Source organism: Callionymus lyra, chromosome 16 (genome assembly GCF_982586985.1).
Source record: "Callionymus lyra chromosome 16, fCalLyr1.hap1.1, whole genome shotgun sequence".
Classification (NCBI taxonomy): Eukaryota; Metazoa; Chordata; class Actinopteri; order Syngnathiformes; family Callionymidae; genus Callionymus; species Callionymus lyra.
Genome location: NC_141833.1, coordinates 13,026,666 through 13,044,560, shown reverse-complemented (window position 1 = coordinate 13,044,560; position 17,895 = coordinate 13,026,666). Strand labels below are relative to the sequence as shown.

Here is a 17,895-nt window from a genome sequence, read left to right as displayed (position 1 = left end):
GCGCCTCTCCCCCCCACACCCCTCTCTCTCCCCCCCGCCTCTCCCTCTGTCCAGCTGGGTGTTCATGGATAACGCTGGTGACGTAGAACCCAAGGATTGGTGCCCACTTATGTCCTGTTTTAAGGACATGTTCAAAAGTTCCAAGTAGTTATCTATTGTAAAATACTAGGCTGTTTAAAGAATAAACTTTCAATTCCACATCTGTATTATAATATATGAATATGACCTGCTGGAGTCGTACTTTTTTCTTTTTTTTTATTGACCATGAAATAAAACAGTCTGATGGCTGTTGACGCTTGTGTCCGGTGCCCCCCCTCCTCATTTGACACAATAACAACGCTGGGGTTTTCAAAGACTTGCTCAAAGGCTTCCTTGCCATTAAACTAGTGAGCAAACCTCTGCCAAGCAGCTCATTAAACAAGACACGATGTGATGATTGAAATAACGTCAATGGTGCTAGAATTGAGTTGGATGCAGCGAAAGAAACGAATCTCCTCGCAGGGATTCAAACTCGCACCTCAGGGTTTGACACGAAGGTTCAAAACCACTGTGGCATTCTGGTGTCACTAAACCTCTCAAAACGAGACACGGCAGATCGTAAAAGCCGAGGTAGAAATGCAGGTGTTTTTATGTATTTGAAGCTATGGACACGTGAGCAGCAGCAGCAGCGGTGTGAAGCCATACAAGTGAATGATTCACGCGTCAAAACCTTCCTAAACATGCAGAACATCTACTTACTATGAACAAATCCTACAAATCTCATAAAAACCATCAACATTTAAAGTTAAGCTTTTCAATAATCGAACAGAAAAAAAAACTACTGTTGCTAATCCTTGAAAATATGCTAATAGATGGATAGAACTTTATATTTATTTTAGGGAAATTTCCTAATTTAAGTATTTTGTATGAATACTGCAACGTTCTAAATGAAATGAAAAATTTAACAAATGTCAAAGATATCCAAAAATGCAACAAAACAGATGTAATATATATATATATATATATATATGTATGTATATATTCTCAGACACAATATACTGTATATTCTAGGGTAAAGAAGAAAATGGATGAAGTTAAAATGGATGCTTGAGTCCAACCAAAATATATTTAGTAAAAAAAACTGCAATGTCTTAAATATTTGACCCATCCTTGACCTTGTGAGGCCAAAGGTCAACTTCACTGAGTGTGGGGGATCAAGATCTTGACGTTAATTTGCTATAAAGTTTTCACCGACCCGTCTGAAGGTGACCCGGTCTCTCTGATGGCTCCCCCCTGGTCTAACTGGAGTGGGTGGGCCCTGTGAGGATGACAAAGTCCACACTGTCCAGGACCTCCTGTAATTCCTCCTCCTCCTCCTCCTCCTCCTGGAGCCCACCTTTCCTCCACACCGACTTGTCACCCCTGAGGACTCGGACGCTCCTTACCCTGCTCTCAACATCTCAACATCTCAACATCATCCCACCATGACTGGCTGCAGCTGCGCGCGGAGGTTCCTCCTGCTGGTGGTCCTCGGAGCTCTGGTGGTCTTCACCTGCTCAGGTACGCTTATTGATTACTGCACGGAGCGTGAGGATCAATCTGAAGGTGTGTGTTGACACGCACACACACAGACTAGAGGTGTGTGTGTGTGTGTGTGTGTGTGTGTGTGTGTGTGTGTGTGTGTGAGTAAATGATGCAGTTGTGCGAGCTGTGAAAGCTTCTCTTTGACGACTCACTTGATTTAATGAATCGGAAAAATCACGACCAGATTACGAGAGTTTAGTTTTGAAAATTACTCATTTTAACAGTGGAAAAAAAGTATTTTTTATGTTGTATTAAATACCCCAAATAAATAAAAATACATAAAATGATATATGATGTGACATTTAATCCAACTGTTAAAATTAAAATTCAAAATTAAGGGGTTTTTTTTAGCTTTTTTTCCCCCCCAAGTAAAATCAAGGGGCAGCAGTACGAATCAGAGCGCCCTCTGCTGGCAGTTCTTCCATCTCACAATAGAGATGTAATAGTGGATTCTATAAACTTTCTTTTTAACTTCTTTATCACGTACATCAACAAAATCATCCATCTATTTATCCATCTTTATATCACTTAATTTACCATTGGTTTATCTAACATCTGTATACCATCCATCCATCTATTTATCTGTCTATCATCCATCTACCTATCCACTTTTATTTTATCTATACATCGTTCCACCTTCTCTATCTATCCATCCGTCCGTCCATCCTTCCATCCATCCATCCATCCATCCAACCATCCCCTATCTATCCACTTTATCGTTCCACCTATCATTTATCCGTCCTTTCATCTATCCCTCATCCATTCATCATTCAACTTATCCATATATCTATCGCACATTAATCTATTTATTAATCTATTTATTGTCAATTCATCCATCTATCTATCATCCACTATTACTACTTCTACTTATCCATCCATCTATTGTCATTCATCCATCCATCTATTTTTCCATCTATCCATCGTCTTTTCGCATCTATTTGACCAACTTTCCATCCATTCATCAACACTTCTCTATCAATCTAGCAATACATCCTTCCACCAATCTATCCATCCTTCCATCTATATCATCGACAATTCATCCATTCAGCCATCTATCTCTCCATCTTTCCATCCACCCATCCATCTTCCATTCATCCACCTGTCCAACTTTCCATCCTTCCAGCAATACATCTTTCTATCTATTTTACCATCATCTATCGATCATCTTTCTATCGATCATCGTTAATTCTTTCCATTGAGCATTTATCTGTTTTTCTGTCCAGCTTTCCTTCCTCTATGTGTCCATCCTTCCATCCGTCTATGATCTATCAACCCGGATAAACATCTGGATGGATGGATGTATAGCGAGTAAAGTCTGTTTATGATGTGAGACGGTGACATCATCCACGTCCGGTACTGTCTGTACTTCTTTCTGTTCTCAAAATCTCTTTTCACACTCAGGCGTCACTTCAGTTTGTCGTCTCTCTGGCTGGTGAGAAAACCCGACAGAGCAGACGGAGCGACCAAACAAATGTTTTTTTGTGAGTCTCGGGAGTCTGCATGCAGCATTCCCGACAGCTGTCTGTGATGTAATCGTCCCGACAGACTTTAACGTGAACTCGTTTAACAATCTGTAGCTTCAGCTTCACAGTCTCCCTTTCCTTAGTCTCAGAATCCTTCACTACCATTTCATTTTTCTCAATTAAAAACCCAACTTATTCAGATGGTTCGGCACCTTTTTAGCATTTGAAATATGGCTGATGGCAATGAGCTCGATCGGACAGCAGGTGGAAGGAGTGTTCCGGAATTTACTTTCAATCTTCAAATGACTTGTGGATCCAGATGGTGATCCAGATCACAACTAACGTTTCCTCATTTGCATCACGATACACAGACAACTATACAATATATTGTGACTATTGTGATACTGTAGTAACGAGGATGTATGTGTAGTATTGTCGAGTACTTGTTGCAGAATTTACAGACCACATGACTCTTGACGAAGCCGTAACTGCTTTAATTTGTTTGGAAACCAAAATATGTCCAAACATCAGCTTTAAAAGCTGCTGGAGTCGACTGTATCCTCTCGTCCTCAGTTATTGCGGGATATTTGAAGTTCCTTTAGCTTTGGAGGACGTGATGACTGCTGCCATCCAGCAGCCAGTTTAACTGCAACATAAAAATGAACACGACCTGAAAATATGCTAACTGTAAATAACAAATATATTATAGTTATATTATAACTAGTTATACACCATAAATCGCCATATAGATATTTTCTATCATCCCTAAAATCTTATAAATTTCCAACGGTCGCTTAAAAAATGCACCATATTTTAACCTCGGTTGGAAATGTTTTGCCTCGAGTCGGTAAGACAAACAAACAGCAATCATCACATGGAATCGAGCTCCAACGGAAAAAACGGCAAATTATTTTCTGCCTCCAGGATAAATCAGGACTCCTAGAGGACACAGACTTTTCACACACGACGTCTGGTTTCATAAACAAGTTTGTTTGACTTCCAGTAGTGGCCGTTTGCAGCAGGCCAGTTGTTACTGGTCGATGCCCGCCGCTCTCCGGCGCCGGACAAGCTGCCCTTTGTGCCCCGGCTGCTCAAGGCCTCATTGATGGCCGGGCTGGCCACAGGCCCGGGACCCACCTTAGACCCCCCCGACCCCCACCCACCCCCACACCCGCCTCTGCGACCCCTAGCTACAGTGCAGGAACACAGCTCCAAGTCAACACGTCGCATCTAAATACCTGCTCGCAATCAGCAAAGACGGAAACATCAAACCTCGACACAGGAAGAGAAGATTTAGGTTGTCGGCGGTGGCGGAGCTTGCCATGTGGGTTCAGATACCGCCTCAGCAGAAGATCAAACCTGATAAGACAAAGATAAACTGCTGCCTCTGCTTCCTGTAGGGTGACTAAAAAACTCTTCTTCACCATCAGAAACTCAACAACGTTCCAGAGATCGTAAGAGCCAGAATTGGGAAAATCGAATATTTATATTTTTTAATTAAAGAAAATAAAAATCTGATATCATACTTTCTTCCATCATGATCGATAAATTAACCTTTTTTTTTCTTTGGTGGGATATTTGTTGTTTTTTTGCTCATACCGTTCACTAAAACAATAAATTTTTAAAATGTAGATTTAAAACTATGAAAAATAATGAGTAAAATTGTGTTTTTCTCCTTCATTTTTAAAGAATCGATCAACTATTCAATACCTGAAGGCAGTCATTTCCTTCCAAGGGTTCCTTCATAGGATTTTTAAATCACATAAAGGGAAAATAAAAATTTGACCCAAAAAAACAATCAAAAACACATTTTGCTTAAGAAAATTATTTTAAAAAATAAAATAAAATCGGGAAATGCTCCACTCCAATTCCCATGATCTCACACAACTTATTTAGATAAACATTTTTTAAATTATTTGAAAATGAATATAAGAAATGTATCATAAGAGAAAGAAAGAAATAGACATATTATATCAAAAAACAAGAAAATAATTGCTAATAATGACTAGAACAAGAGAACGCAAACATCCAAAACCACTAATTTACAATTATAATTCCCATTTTTGATTATCCGATACGATTGCCTTCCCGATATGTTATCGATTTAATACAACGCACAATAAATTGTTGATAGCAATGAGCTCATAGTGACACTAGGGGGCAGCAACAAACTCACGCTCCTTCTCCACCACATATAGAGTGACAAATCCTTCAAAAAATGTGTGGATCCAGATGGTAATCACCTCCAAATCCTCTCCACAGTTAATCCTTTAAATTGATTCATGGGTGATGATCCAGATTACACGAAAAAAAAAGGTATATTTTGCAAAAAGAGCTTATTCTAAACCTCACAAAACGTTCTGAGCTTCACTTTCTCAAAAACCATTGAATTAATGATCAAAACACACCATGGAATTGAAATACTTTCATTTTTTTGCCGTGTAAGTCACTTAAAATAATAAGAATAAGTAGGTTTACGGAGGGCGTCGGAGGCTACAGAGTCAACACGGCGTTCTAAATGAAGAGTAAACATATTTGGTGGATGGTTTTGTTGGTATGTGAGCAGTGGAGGGAACACGCGTGTGAAGTGAATGGGAAGGATTGTGTGCAGATGTTCCGAGTGAAAGCTGTTGCTTCAGAGGGAAGAATCATCACGACTCAGAAATACTTCAGGAGAACCGTAAATGTCTAAACGTCTAAAAGTAAATGATTGTTGAACAAAAACAAGATGTAGATGATGATCATCGTAACTTGACGTATCATTTTGATTAAAAGTTAGAATTAGATTTAAGTTGTGAATTAAGCATAATTTAAAGAGACAAAAACTTCCAAAAAGTATTAACAAGGTGACATTTGAATCCAGAATTCTGACTTTTTGATATTAATAAAATACATTAAAACTGTTTTAAAGTTTTCCAATATTATTTGTAATTAATTTTATTGTATCAAATTATAATACGTGCCAGGAATTTCTATCTAAATAATATACTTGACTTGAATATTTCGACGATATAATTAAAAATCGAGCAACTAAGTTTGAGCTGCATCAATTGTCGCGTCGCTGAATCATCTTCCTGAATCAAAAGTGGTGAGGAAAGTGTTACAAGTGTTTAAAATAACCTCTTTAAGCCTCAGTTTTTGAAACAGCGGTTGTTCCGACCTTTGCCTCGGGTGATCCATGTTTGGGTCGCGGGGACATATCTCACTCTTGATTTATATTCCTTAAATGTTTGACTTGGTCTGCCCCAGGGCCTCCTCCCAGTTAGACACACGATTCCTAGGACCTCTGTTCTACTCTGAGTCTCTATCAGATGACCAGCCAGTCATCGACAGCGACTTGTGAAGCCACAACTGCATGATGTCGTTACGTTTCATTGATTTCTGGGCCTGCAGAGACGGTGGCAGACCCGTCGACGCCCACCAGAGACCACCAGGAGACCATGTCCGGAGAGCCCCCCAGTGACATCACCACCAAAGACCCTTTCCACGGAATGACGGAGCAGACGTACACCATCGACTACGAAGACGCCACGCACTCCCACGCCATCGAGGAGGAGGAAGGTAACGTCACTCGGACCGTTGGCGTATTTCGGGGGGACTCTAAACTAAATGTGTGTGTCTAGGGGTCCTCGGGCCAGGGGCCATCACTGCCATCGTGATCGCTGTGTTCCTGGGAGCCTCGGTCCTCCTCGCCCTCATCGTGATCACGCTCCGGAAGTTCACTGCCTCCTAATGTGGGAATGTGTGTGTATATTTGTGTGTTGCTATGATGTCAGTGTGTGTGTGTGTGTATGTGTGTATGTGTGTGCGTGCAGTGTGACTTCACATTTCCTATTTGTCAACTCCTGACTCACTGTTTATTTTTGGGGTCCCTAGTGTCAAATGTGGCAGGTTCCCCTCACTGTAACGAACGGCTGCTGAACTCACAGTGTCGCCCTCCAAGAATACGACTCGTCTGCTCGTGTGTTTAGAAGCTGGCTGGCTCTCCCAGTGGAAATTACTCTCGCTTGAGTTGCTTTTTATTGCGTCTACACTCCAGGAAATGCACTTAACGCGACCGTCAGGTTAATGTAGACAAACTTTTAATGCAACTTCTGTGTCAAATAAAAGCAAATGGAAAAAAAGAATAAATGTGGTGAACTCAAATGATTGAATTACGCCTCTTTAGCATTTTGTTCTTTGTTTTCCGTCCGTCCATCCATCCATCCATCCATCCATCCATCCATCCATCCATCCATCCATCCATCCATCCATCCATCCATCCATCCATCCATCCATCCATCCATCCATCCATCCATCCATCCATCTGTCAATCCGTCAATCCGTAAATCCATCCATCCATCCATCCATCCATCCATCCATCCATCCATCCATCCATCCATCCATCCATCCATCCATCCATCCGTCCATCCGTCCATCCGTCAATCAATCTATCCATCTATCCATCTATCCATCCATCCATCTATCTATCTATCTATCTCTCTGTCCGTCCGTCCGTCCATCCATCCTTCCATCCATCCATCCATCCATCCATCCATCCATCCATCCATCCATCCATCCATCCATCCATCCATCCATCCATCCATCCATCCATCCATCCATCCATCCATCCATCCATCCATCCATCCATCCATCCATCCACCCATCCATCCATCCATCCATCCATCCATCCATCCGTCAATCCGTCAATCCATCTATCCATCCATCTATCCATCTATCTATCTCTCTGTCTGTCCGTCCGTCCGTCCGTCCGTCCGTCCATCCATCCATCCTTCCGTCCGTCCATCCATCCATCATAAATCCATCCATATGCCATATCCCAAAAATTACCAAAACTCCCGCCTGTGTACTGACTGGAATTTTGGCTGGACCATGGATTCAGGGTGATTCACCAAGATATACGGTAAAAAAAAAAGAAGGTATTTTAATAATATTTGATCAAAATGTTTTATAAGAAAAAGGTCACAAGAGTGTAATTAATCATATCTTGCCAACCTGAACTTAATGACGCTTTTGCGAAATAAAATAATTTAAATGGCAGAGATACACACTTATCTTTAGTATCATTAAGGTCATCAGATGTTTTCAGTCACACTTGCAGTTTGTGGTCAACAGATAGGAAGTAACAAACAAGCTGTGAAAGCAGTGGTGTCAGTCAGTCTGACACTCTTGGGACCGACGACTCACTGCAAGGTGAGTTTGATTTTCTTTTGGTATTATATGATGGAAATTTACTAAATCATTTCTGCAACGTCATCCTTCAAACTTTTAATTTAATCTTATATCGTGTATCAATTTCTTTCAAGAATTATTGCAGCCTCGCCATAACAATGACTCGGACTATGATGTCGACGGATGTTGTTAACGTGATCCATTTAGATCAATTGATCTTGTTTTTTTGGGGATTTGTCTAACGAACAAAGAGCTGCTGCGTTGATAAGAGAAGAGAAGAAGAAGTGTTTCTGCATCAGCTTCTGCATTGCAAAGATGTGTCTGGCGCACTAGAGGAAGTGGGGTTCGGTGTAAACCACATTAAAATTACAAGGAGTTCATTAAATCTGTAAAATGTGGAAGATAAAAAAAAGCCTGTTTGTCTCTTTTATAAGAGAAATAAAGCTGTATGAAAGAAAACTTTGACGATGAAACCCAATAGGAGCATTTAGATCAGGTGTCAAACTAGATCACATATCGAAGTGTCTCTGTATACGTACTGACACATGACACACATTTAAAAACATCAATACAAGATGCACGTGACAGACGAGCAGTATGGACAAAGTTTTAGACAAAGACGAAGACAACTGAGCACCAGTTGCTAAATTAAAATAAACGTACATTTTTCCTTAATAACTGTTGAAAGTAACACATTACCAACCATTAGTCGACATGAGGGTGAGTAGAAAAAAGGGGAATTTTGGTTTAACTATCAATTTAAACTGCGAGATAAAGTGGTAAATACAACTATTAATGAAAATACTTTTGGGGAAATTATTCCACCAAGGTCTTGAGTATGTGTCAGTGGAAATCATTGTCAATCTTTTTTAATAATTCAGTTCAGTATGAGACCTTCTGGAGAGAAAAAATATTTTGTGAAGCCGTGCACAGTTACAACTAAACAGACCAGAAACATCACTGTAAAGATGTTCTAAATACAAAGAATACACAATAGTATATCTGACTCTCATGGCTTCACACTGCTATTGTTTAAATATTAACTCATACAACTGTTGTTGTCACGAGAATGTGTTATTTGTAAATAAAGCTCATTCAAACCTTTACAGGAGGAAGCAATAGGAGAAGGACTGTATTGAAAATAAGGTTTTTTCAAGGACCAGCAGAAAGGGAGCGAGCAAGTTATTTATTCTTTAATACATAATATCAACATTGTACGATGCTTTAAAGAGACTTATGAGGCATGAAAGATTTAGAAAATCCCTCTCGCTCACTTGACGCCAGCTCGACGCCGAATAGTTTCCGTGATAATAGAATCAGAGACAATTTAAGTTTGATATTTATTTCAATATCATATTTTTATTTCTGCTGTTTCATGTTGTTGTTGTTTTGTACGGGAGACGCTCTTATGTTACCTCCGCTATAATCTCCGCTGTAATATCCACTTTGAAAATCACCCTGAAGCTCATTGAAACCTTCTCTGTTCACTGCAGTACATTTTAGTTAAAATTTTATACACATTTCTTATAGTAATCCGATTAGTTATTTTGATTTAATTTTTGTTTTTGTTCTGTTTTTAGTATTTCATTAAAAATATATATTTTTGATGATTCCAAAACAAGTTGTGAAGAGGTAGGGATATATTTCTGCTTCAGATTCTCCCTTCATAATTTGATGGATGGATGGATGGATGGATGGATGGATGGATGGATGGATGGATGGATGGATGGATGGATGGATGGATGGATGGATGGATGGATGGATGGATGGACAGAAGGAGGGATAGATGCATGGATAGATGGATGGATGGATAGATGGATAGATGGATAGATGGATAGATGGATAGATGGATAGATGGATAGATGGATAGATGGATAGATGGATAGATGGATAGATGGATAGATGGAGAGATGGATGGATGGATGATGGATGGATGGACGGACGGAGGGAGAGAAGGAGGGAGGGAGGGAGGGATGGATGGATGGATGGATGGATGGATGGATGGATGGATGGATGGATGGATGGATGGATGGATGGATGGATGGATGGATGGATGGATGGATGGATGGATGGATGGATGGATGGATGGATGGATAGATGGATAGATGGATGGATGGATGGATGGATGGATGGATGGATGGATGGATGGATGGATGGATGGATGGATGGACGGACGGACGGACGGAGGGAGAGAAGGAGGGAGGGAGGGATGGATGGATGGATGGATGGATGGATGGATGGATGGATGGATGGATGGATGGATGGATGGATGGATGGATGGATGGATGGATGGATGGATGGATGGATGGATGGATGGATGGATGGATGGATGGATGGATGGATGGATGGATGGATGGATGGATGGATGGATGGATGGATGGATGGATGGATGGATGGATTGGTCGATGTTCGTGACATGTGAAAAGATGGAAAATTTATCAAATTAAGGAGAAAAGCCAAAGGGCTAAATGTTGACCTACTTTTTTTAGATGCCACTTCAGAGACAGCAGGAAGTCAACTAGTCGCAGAAAGGGATCACGTGAGTAGTGTTTGGTGTGAACCCGGATTAAGAATAATCATTCGATCTATCTCTGCCTATGTAACAACAATTCATCGCGTTTAGGTTTTAGGTGCCGTGTTAGAACTTCCATTAATTAACTAGAAGTTATGGCTTTAAATCTATGGCTGAAAGAAACTCACCTCTTCTTCCTCTGTGGTTCGTAGATTCAGTCATCATGGCGAGCAACTGTTCTTTCGAAGCGGTCGATGACGTGATGAAGAACCTGGTGCTGGTCATCTACGTTCCCATTTTCATCATCGGTCTGATTCTCAACTACGCAGCTCTGGTCGTTTTCTGTGTCTCCCTGCCCAAATGGACCGAGTCCACCATCTACATGACCAGCCTGGCTCTCATGGACCTGCTGGTCCTTTTCCCGCTTCCCTTCAAAATGCACGCCGCCAACCACCAGTGGCCCGGCGGCCTCCAGCCGCTCTGCTTGTTTTTGGAAATCCTCTATTTCATGGGCGTATACGGCAGCATCTACACCATCATGTGCATTTCCGTGGACCGCTGGCTCGCCATTTGCCACCCGTTCAGAGCCAAACAGTGGCGCTCGCCGATGGCGTCCCTGGCGACCTGCATGCTGGTTTGGGTCTTGGGCTTTACAACCGTCTCCTTCATCATGAACGGTTTCCGGCAGGAGGGGCCGAAGGACTTTCACTGTTTTCAAGGGTTTTCCAAGAACTCCTGGCGTCCTTCCCTGATCATCCCTCTGCTGGTGTTCGGGTTTCTGGTACCGGCTCTGGTGCTGGTCAACTGCTCCGTCCAGACCGTCTGGACGCTCAAGAAGTCGGAGCAACAGAGCAGCCAGAGTTGTGTGAAGTTCATCTACAGCAGTCTCGGGGCCTTCCTCGCGCCCTTCACTCCCAGCAACCTTGGCATTCTGCTGCAGTTCCTGGTGAGATGATGAGATGTTTATGGATCACAAAATGTTTTGATCCGAAACAGGAGAGATATGCAAACACAATGAAGTAATCAAAGTGGAAAGATAAGATCATTAATGGTTCCTTGCACTATAATATAGACCAAAATGCTTATTTAGTCTGGTCCAAATTTCTTCATACATGTATAAAGCAACTTATTTTTTGACATGTTTCCTGACTTCAGGTGCACCAGGGAGTGATCAAAGACTGCCGAGCGAAAAACGGAATCAGCATTTTCCTCCAAGTGACCATGTGTCTGTCCAACGTCACCTGCTGCCTGGACGCGCTGTGCTACTACTTCATCACCAACGAGGCCAGGAGCTCCAGCAACATCTTCAAGAACCAGCGAAGTGTGACAAGCAGAACCTCAAAGGTTTGAAAGCGATGATATTGAAACTCGAACGTGACATAACAGCTGACAGGAAGCCAGTGGTCGACCATAACTGTAAACTACTTTTATACACATGTTGCAAGATTAAAAGCGGTTCATGCACGACTTTTAAGGTCACTGTACTACCACTTTTAAAGTAGCATTGTTTCCTGATTAAAAGTCGCTTTATTAAGACTTTTTATAGACGTAATGTTGCGAGATTAAATCATTAAAACACGACTTGTAAAGTCCTAGTTTTGCTGCGACTCTTAAAAGTCACTTCACCACAACTTTTGTTGCAACAGTACGATTTTCAAAGTCGTAATGCTGCACAGTTAAAGTTATTCATCCACGACTTTTAAAATTGAAATATTGCTTGATTAAAAGTCGCTATACTACGACTATTGAAGCCCAATGTTGCAAGAAATAGTCGCTGTTCTACAACTTTTAAAAGTCGTATTACTACAATATTTAAAGTCGTAATGTTTTATTATTCAACCACGACTTGTTATTTCTCGTTCTTTCTCTTTATTTCTCTTTTTTCTTGTTCTTATTTTTATGAATAATTGCTGTATTGCTGTGTCTAATTGGAACAAAACAACAGGAGACCTCCTGAGGGATCAATAAAGTTCTACCTAACCTAACCTAGATTGAAAATCGCGATACTATGACTTTTAAAGTCGTAATGTTTCAAAATTAAACATTATTAAACCACGACTTTTAAAGCCCAATGTTGCAAGAATAAGTCCACAACAAAGTCTTAACACAACAGTTTTTAAAGTCGTTATGTTGCAAGATTGAAAGTCTCAAAGACTTTTAATGCTTGAAGATTAAAGATAAAAAAAAGTCCTGATACTAAAACTTGTAGAATCGTAATGTAGTCGTAATCAAAAGTCGTTCAACCACGACTTTCAAAGTTTTAATGTAAGATAAGAAGTTGTGATACTATGACTTTTTAAGTCACAATTTTGCAAGATTAGATTTGTAAATCCAACTTTTGGAGTCGTAATGTTTCGATATTGAAAGTCGTGACACTAAGACTTTTAAATTTCTACTTTTACAAGATTAAAAGTAATTGTAACTTAAAAAAGTCATAATGTTGAGAGATTTAAAGTAATTGTAGTGTGACTTTTAAAGTCATTATGTTGCAAGATTAAACATCCCGATACTACACTTTTAAAGGTCGTAATGTTGGGAGAATTAAAGTCATAATACTACAAGTTTTAAAGTCTAATGTTACTAGATCATAATTTAAATAAATGTCGGAAGAGGAAAATAAAATGGAGCAGGAAGTTGATGTCAACCTCCAGGTCTCTGACAAGATGGTGGACCAGTCATATATAACAGCTTTTAATCTTGTAATGTAAAATTGAATAAATACATCTGTGTGCTGACCTTAAGCTCTACTGACAAAATCCCAAGACAAATAAAGTTTGAATATTTATTGTGAAAGCAGCAAAGTATCATAAGAACCGACTGTACAGCAAAATATGTCTTCTCGGACTGTGAACGGATGTCATGACAGAGATGTTATCGGGTACAAAAAGACAAACTTTGTATTCCAGTGAAGACACAAATATTGTGAAGGAAAGAAACATCAGACATGAAGGAAGCGCGAGGCAAGATAAGTGTGTATCGGATTTACAAAAGCTTTCCTGCTGTCGTTCTGACATTGAAGGAGCAGATTGTCTTTCCTCCCGTCACTCTGAAGCGCTGCTACTGAATACAGTCTAAAGCCGTTTATGTCTGAGGACGAGAGACGGGCATGGTTCACAAAACAAGTCGATTTCAGATAAAAATCCGTGTATCTAGCATCTATATTGCTTCTGAACAATCGGAGTATGTACATGTTTCTAGTAATATACATGAGGTATTTCTGCTGTACACCTAAATAAACAATAAATACAGACGACAAACGAGTATTCAAGTGTGCAAAGTGAATCAACAAACTTAAAAACAAAGGCATAAATAACATTTATACCAACACAAAGTGATCCAATACAAGTTAAAATAACTTAAAATGAAAATAAAATGTAGAATAAACAGTAATAAAGTGCAGTTGACAGATAAGAGGTATGAGCTCAGGTGGTCTTCCTCTTCTGATCTCAGAGTTCTTCGCAGATTGTGGTCTCCATTACAAAAGTGTTCTCGAAATGACGAATGCTGTGACACCTTTGAGTTTCACGTCTCTCTGCAAATGAAAAAAAAAAAAGAAGAAGAGTTTAGTTCCTTCCGTCTTCAGTCAAATCCATTTTTTCCACATTTCATACGACGCGTTTGTGACGACTCTGGTTATCCCTGACAAAATCGCATCCATAAATGGACTCTGACGCATCCCATCGGAGGCTTCCTGCACCAATCAAAACCAAGAGCGTCTCTGCCTCCTCCACAGTGTGTGGAAGTTCACTCCACTATGAGTGACTCACATAGCAGGAGGTTCCCTGCTTGTGAACACTAGCGTGAAAGGAGAGCGATTAAAAAAAAAAAAAAAAAATCTGGCTGCCAATCACGGACCACTTGACACCAAAGAGGCACAAATTTGTCCATGAGGGAAGTCCATATTTGGTCGTGGTCCATTTCTATTTCGTAGAAGCCCAGAGTCCACCTACACCAGACTAAACACCGGTGACTCACGAGTGAGAATCTTTCCTTCTACGGCTCTGCAGCGTCACGACGACGCGTCACACCCCGATGGTGTGAAATATGATAATAACTTAGCAGATCTGACGCCCCGGGTTTTATTAGCAAGCTTCTCTGGCAGAGGTTGATAAAAAATGATGACTTGCTACTTACGCCGGCGGTCGTGGTGGCTGCGCCTGAGGCGGTACGTCTCTTTGCCGTGACATAGGCGGTGGATGTAGGGGCCCAGGGCCCGGATGTTCCTTATCCGCCCCGTCACCACCATGTCCTCGTGGATGATGTAAGTCTGCGGGAGGTATGTTCCGAGCTGTGCGACAAAAGAGAACCCTGTGAGTCAGTGTGTGCGGGAACACGCCGGGAACATTCACCGAACAATCGTGGCGCATTTCAATTGTGACCCTGATTTAATCACTTGGTATGCTGGTTCCTTCTTGTGATTAGGTCTTTATAATCAGATTTACATTAGATTTAGATTTTTTACCTTAACGCCATGAGCCATTGGGATTTAAACCCATAAGTAAAGAATGGAAAACACTCTATTTTTGTCTAAAAACGTTATCTTTAGTAGGAAATATCTCTAATCTCGGGACAAATTAAACTTGTTTTTCATTGTAACAAACTGTGTTTATGTTCTGTTGATTGGTTCCAAGAGAGGTCGAATAAAATCACTGATTCTAATATGACAATATAACGTATATATCTGTATTTTTCCGGATATGAAGTCAGAATCAGAAACTTTTACTGCCAGTGTTGTATAGGATTTTTTTTGTGGTGGCACACTAAAACTAATATTTAATTTAGACCAAATTAATCTGAAATAAAGTACTGGAATCTGGTGACTTCAATTAATGTCGATAGATTACTAATAATCTGAACCAAAACGTCATGTTTCAAGATTAGTTCTAGTCATCTACTGTCCAGACCTGAAGATTTTTTTTTTTATTGTATTCAATTTAATAATAATGTAATTGTATTACATTGTGTTTGTTTACTCTAATGTAATTGTATTGTATTTTATCCAATGCACTTTATATTGTTTATTTCCTTCTATTCTATATTCTATATTATATTATGATATATATTCAGCAACAAGAAAAGTCCCTATGTTGTGTTTACACTACTAAAGAAAAAAGTTTTTTTGATAATAACAAAATGTATTTTTAATAAAGTCCTACTGGTATAAAATTTCAAAGTGCACTACAGCAGTTGAAACTCAATTTTAATTGATTTATATTTTATGCATCAAACTAACATAAAGAGCATAATGATGCTGCCTCACCTGGATGTTGATCAGAAGCTCCCACAGGCTGCGAGGAGGCATCACCAAAGTTGTGTTGAGCTCTGTGATGTAGCATTTGTCCAAAGAGAAGTCGTAATAAGCCGTGACTCTCTGGAGGAAATTTTAAAAAAGAAAATTAACACCTGCTGTATGAAGAACACACAGATTGTAGTCGAAAGACTCGACGTACCCGCTGGAAATCGTGGATGATGTCTGCGGGGTCACACCCTCCGAAGCGGGGCACGGGAACGCTGATGTGCTCGTAGTTGTCCTCCAGGAAGATGCCCACGTTCTCCTCCAGCTCGTATCGACCTCTGAGCTGATTGTAGAGCGAGTCTTCGAACATCACGCGGCAGTGGAACATGCTGTCTTCTGGGGTCGGCTGTGGACGGGAAAAAAAGAAGATATTAAACAATCTGCCGTTTGTGGGGTGTTTTCTTGCAATTTACAGGTGATTTCTGGGCGACGAACCTGGGGTTTGGAGGAGAGCTTATAGCAGGTGACGGCCAGGAGGGTCCCTGATATGAGCAGCAGAGGACCAAGAGTGAGGCCGCACAGGAGGAACGGGAAAGGCTTTGGGGGCTTCTCTTGGGAGACTTTGGAGGTCTGCGAAGAAAAAGAAAACGAGCTTGATTATAAAACTTTTTTTTAAAAAAGTCACGTTATATAACCGGAGCAAGTTGCCAACATAGTCAGGAGTAGAAGTGGTTTCTTCTACTAACAGAAATGGAGCGTCGCTTGCCAGACACCCACCTACAAGTCTCTCAGGCAATCTGCCGCCTCGCTCTACAACTGTTGCCATGGCGACCAAGGATAAGGGATTGTGACAGATGATGACGGCACGTGGCTGTCTGGGTCTCTTCACTTCCCTATTCTATATTTAAGTTTTGCCCCCCCACCCCACAGTGCACCCTCACAGTGGGAGCTGGGCTTTAGGTACGAGTGCGCACGAGTGCGCACGAGAGGAGTCCCACAGCAGGCACGGAATATTAATAGATCTACAAACATTGACTTGTGACGCCTCACTGAGCCTCTGACTACCTCATGTTACGTACTGGTGGTGCGTCATTGGAAGGGCAGAGCATGAGCCTCTGCAGCACAACAATTACAATATTATTAACCACTAAAAGTCTAAAAAAAATGACCATCAATTATATGACAGATTCAAATCTGCTTAAATTCTTTTTCCAGCAATTTTTTATTATTATTATTATTATTAAAGCATTTAAATTAAGTTGTCAAAACTTAAAAATAACCCTATAATCATTATGCAACGTTATATGTGTCATACTTTTGCACAACAATACATCATTAACAAAATATATGTAACAATAAAATAATAAACAAATAACATATGCATCCTTTAAGTGTGTAGTCATAGGAATAGATATACATTAAATAAATACATGGTTATAATCAGGCAATTTGACAATTGTCATTAAATTAAATTATTTTTTGGTTTAAACCACTTTGCAGGTCAACAAGCTTAATAATGTTCATTGCACTGATCATAAAATAATAATTTAATGGCAACAATCATGTACATTTAATTGTATATTACCTAAAATATTCCTGTAATTAAAAGTCGGAAAAAACGCACTTGCAAAGTTCGTATTCTGCTGATAAACATAATCATAAATAATAATAATAAATATCATAATAAAGTGTGCAACTCACGTCCGCCTGAGGAACGACGACTTTCTCCTCCTCGCTCGTCTTCTCTCGTTCTTTCTCGGGCTTCTGCGCCGAAACGGGGTGGAAAGTTATCTTCACCATGTTTGCCTGTTTGCTTTGGGTTCGGTACCAGACTCGGTTCTGATGCTGTCCTGCGGCGGGCGGGCGAGATTATATAGCAGAAAAGGAGTCTCGCCCCGGGTCTCAGTGACCTCAGAGGAGCGTCTTCTCTGACGAACAAGAAACGTGTG

The 17,895-nt window shown here is 40.4% G+C and overlaps 3 protein-coding genes across 3 annotated transcripts; 2 read left to right on the top strand and 1 right to left on the bottom strand.

Annotated features, from left to right (window-relative positions):
• The first annotated feature begins 1,399 nt into the window (after window positions 1-1,399).
• snorc (secondary ossification center associated regulator of chondrocyte maturation) lies at window positions 1,400-7,161 on the top strand. Its single transcript, XM_087811327.1, has 3 exons — window positions 1,400-1,539; window positions 6,420-6,587; window positions 6,650-7,161. The coding sequence occupies exons 1-3, from the start codon at window positions 1,464-1,466 to the stop codon at window positions 6,757-6,759; spliced, it is 354 nt and encodes a 117-aa protein (XP_087667453.1). The 5' UTR covers window positions 1,400-1,463; the 3' UTR covers window positions 6,760-7,161.
• A 1,032-nt stretch (window positions 7,162-8,193) lies between these two features.
• Window positions 8,194-13,343, top strand: LOC148063799 (G protein-coupled receptor 55). The gene is made up of 3 exons (XM_087811610.1): window positions 8,194-8,219; window positions 10,923-11,656; window positions 11,866-13,343. Exons 2-3 carry the CDS (start codon window positions 10,934-10,936, stop codon window positions 12,058-12,060), a joined length of 918 nt encoding a protein of 305 aa, XP_087667736.1. The 5' UTR covers window positions 8,194-8,219; window positions 10,923-10,933; the 3' UTR covers window positions 12,061-13,343.
• Window positions 13,344-13,478: 135 nt separating this feature from the next.
• On the bottom strand, window positions 13,479-17,895 carry itm2cb (integral membrane protein 2Cb). The gene is made up of 6 exons (XM_087811611.1): window positions 17,648-17,895; window positions 16,442-16,576; window positions 16,161-16,352; window positions 15,971-16,081; window positions 14,845-14,998; window positions 13,479-14,242 (listed from the first exon to the last, which is right to left on the bottom strand). Exons 1-6 carry the CDS (start codon window positions 17,744-17,746, stop codon window positions 14,157-14,159), a joined length of 777 nt encoding a protein of 258 aa, XP_087667737.1. The 5' UTR covers window positions 17,747-17,895; the 3' UTR covers window positions 13,479-14,156.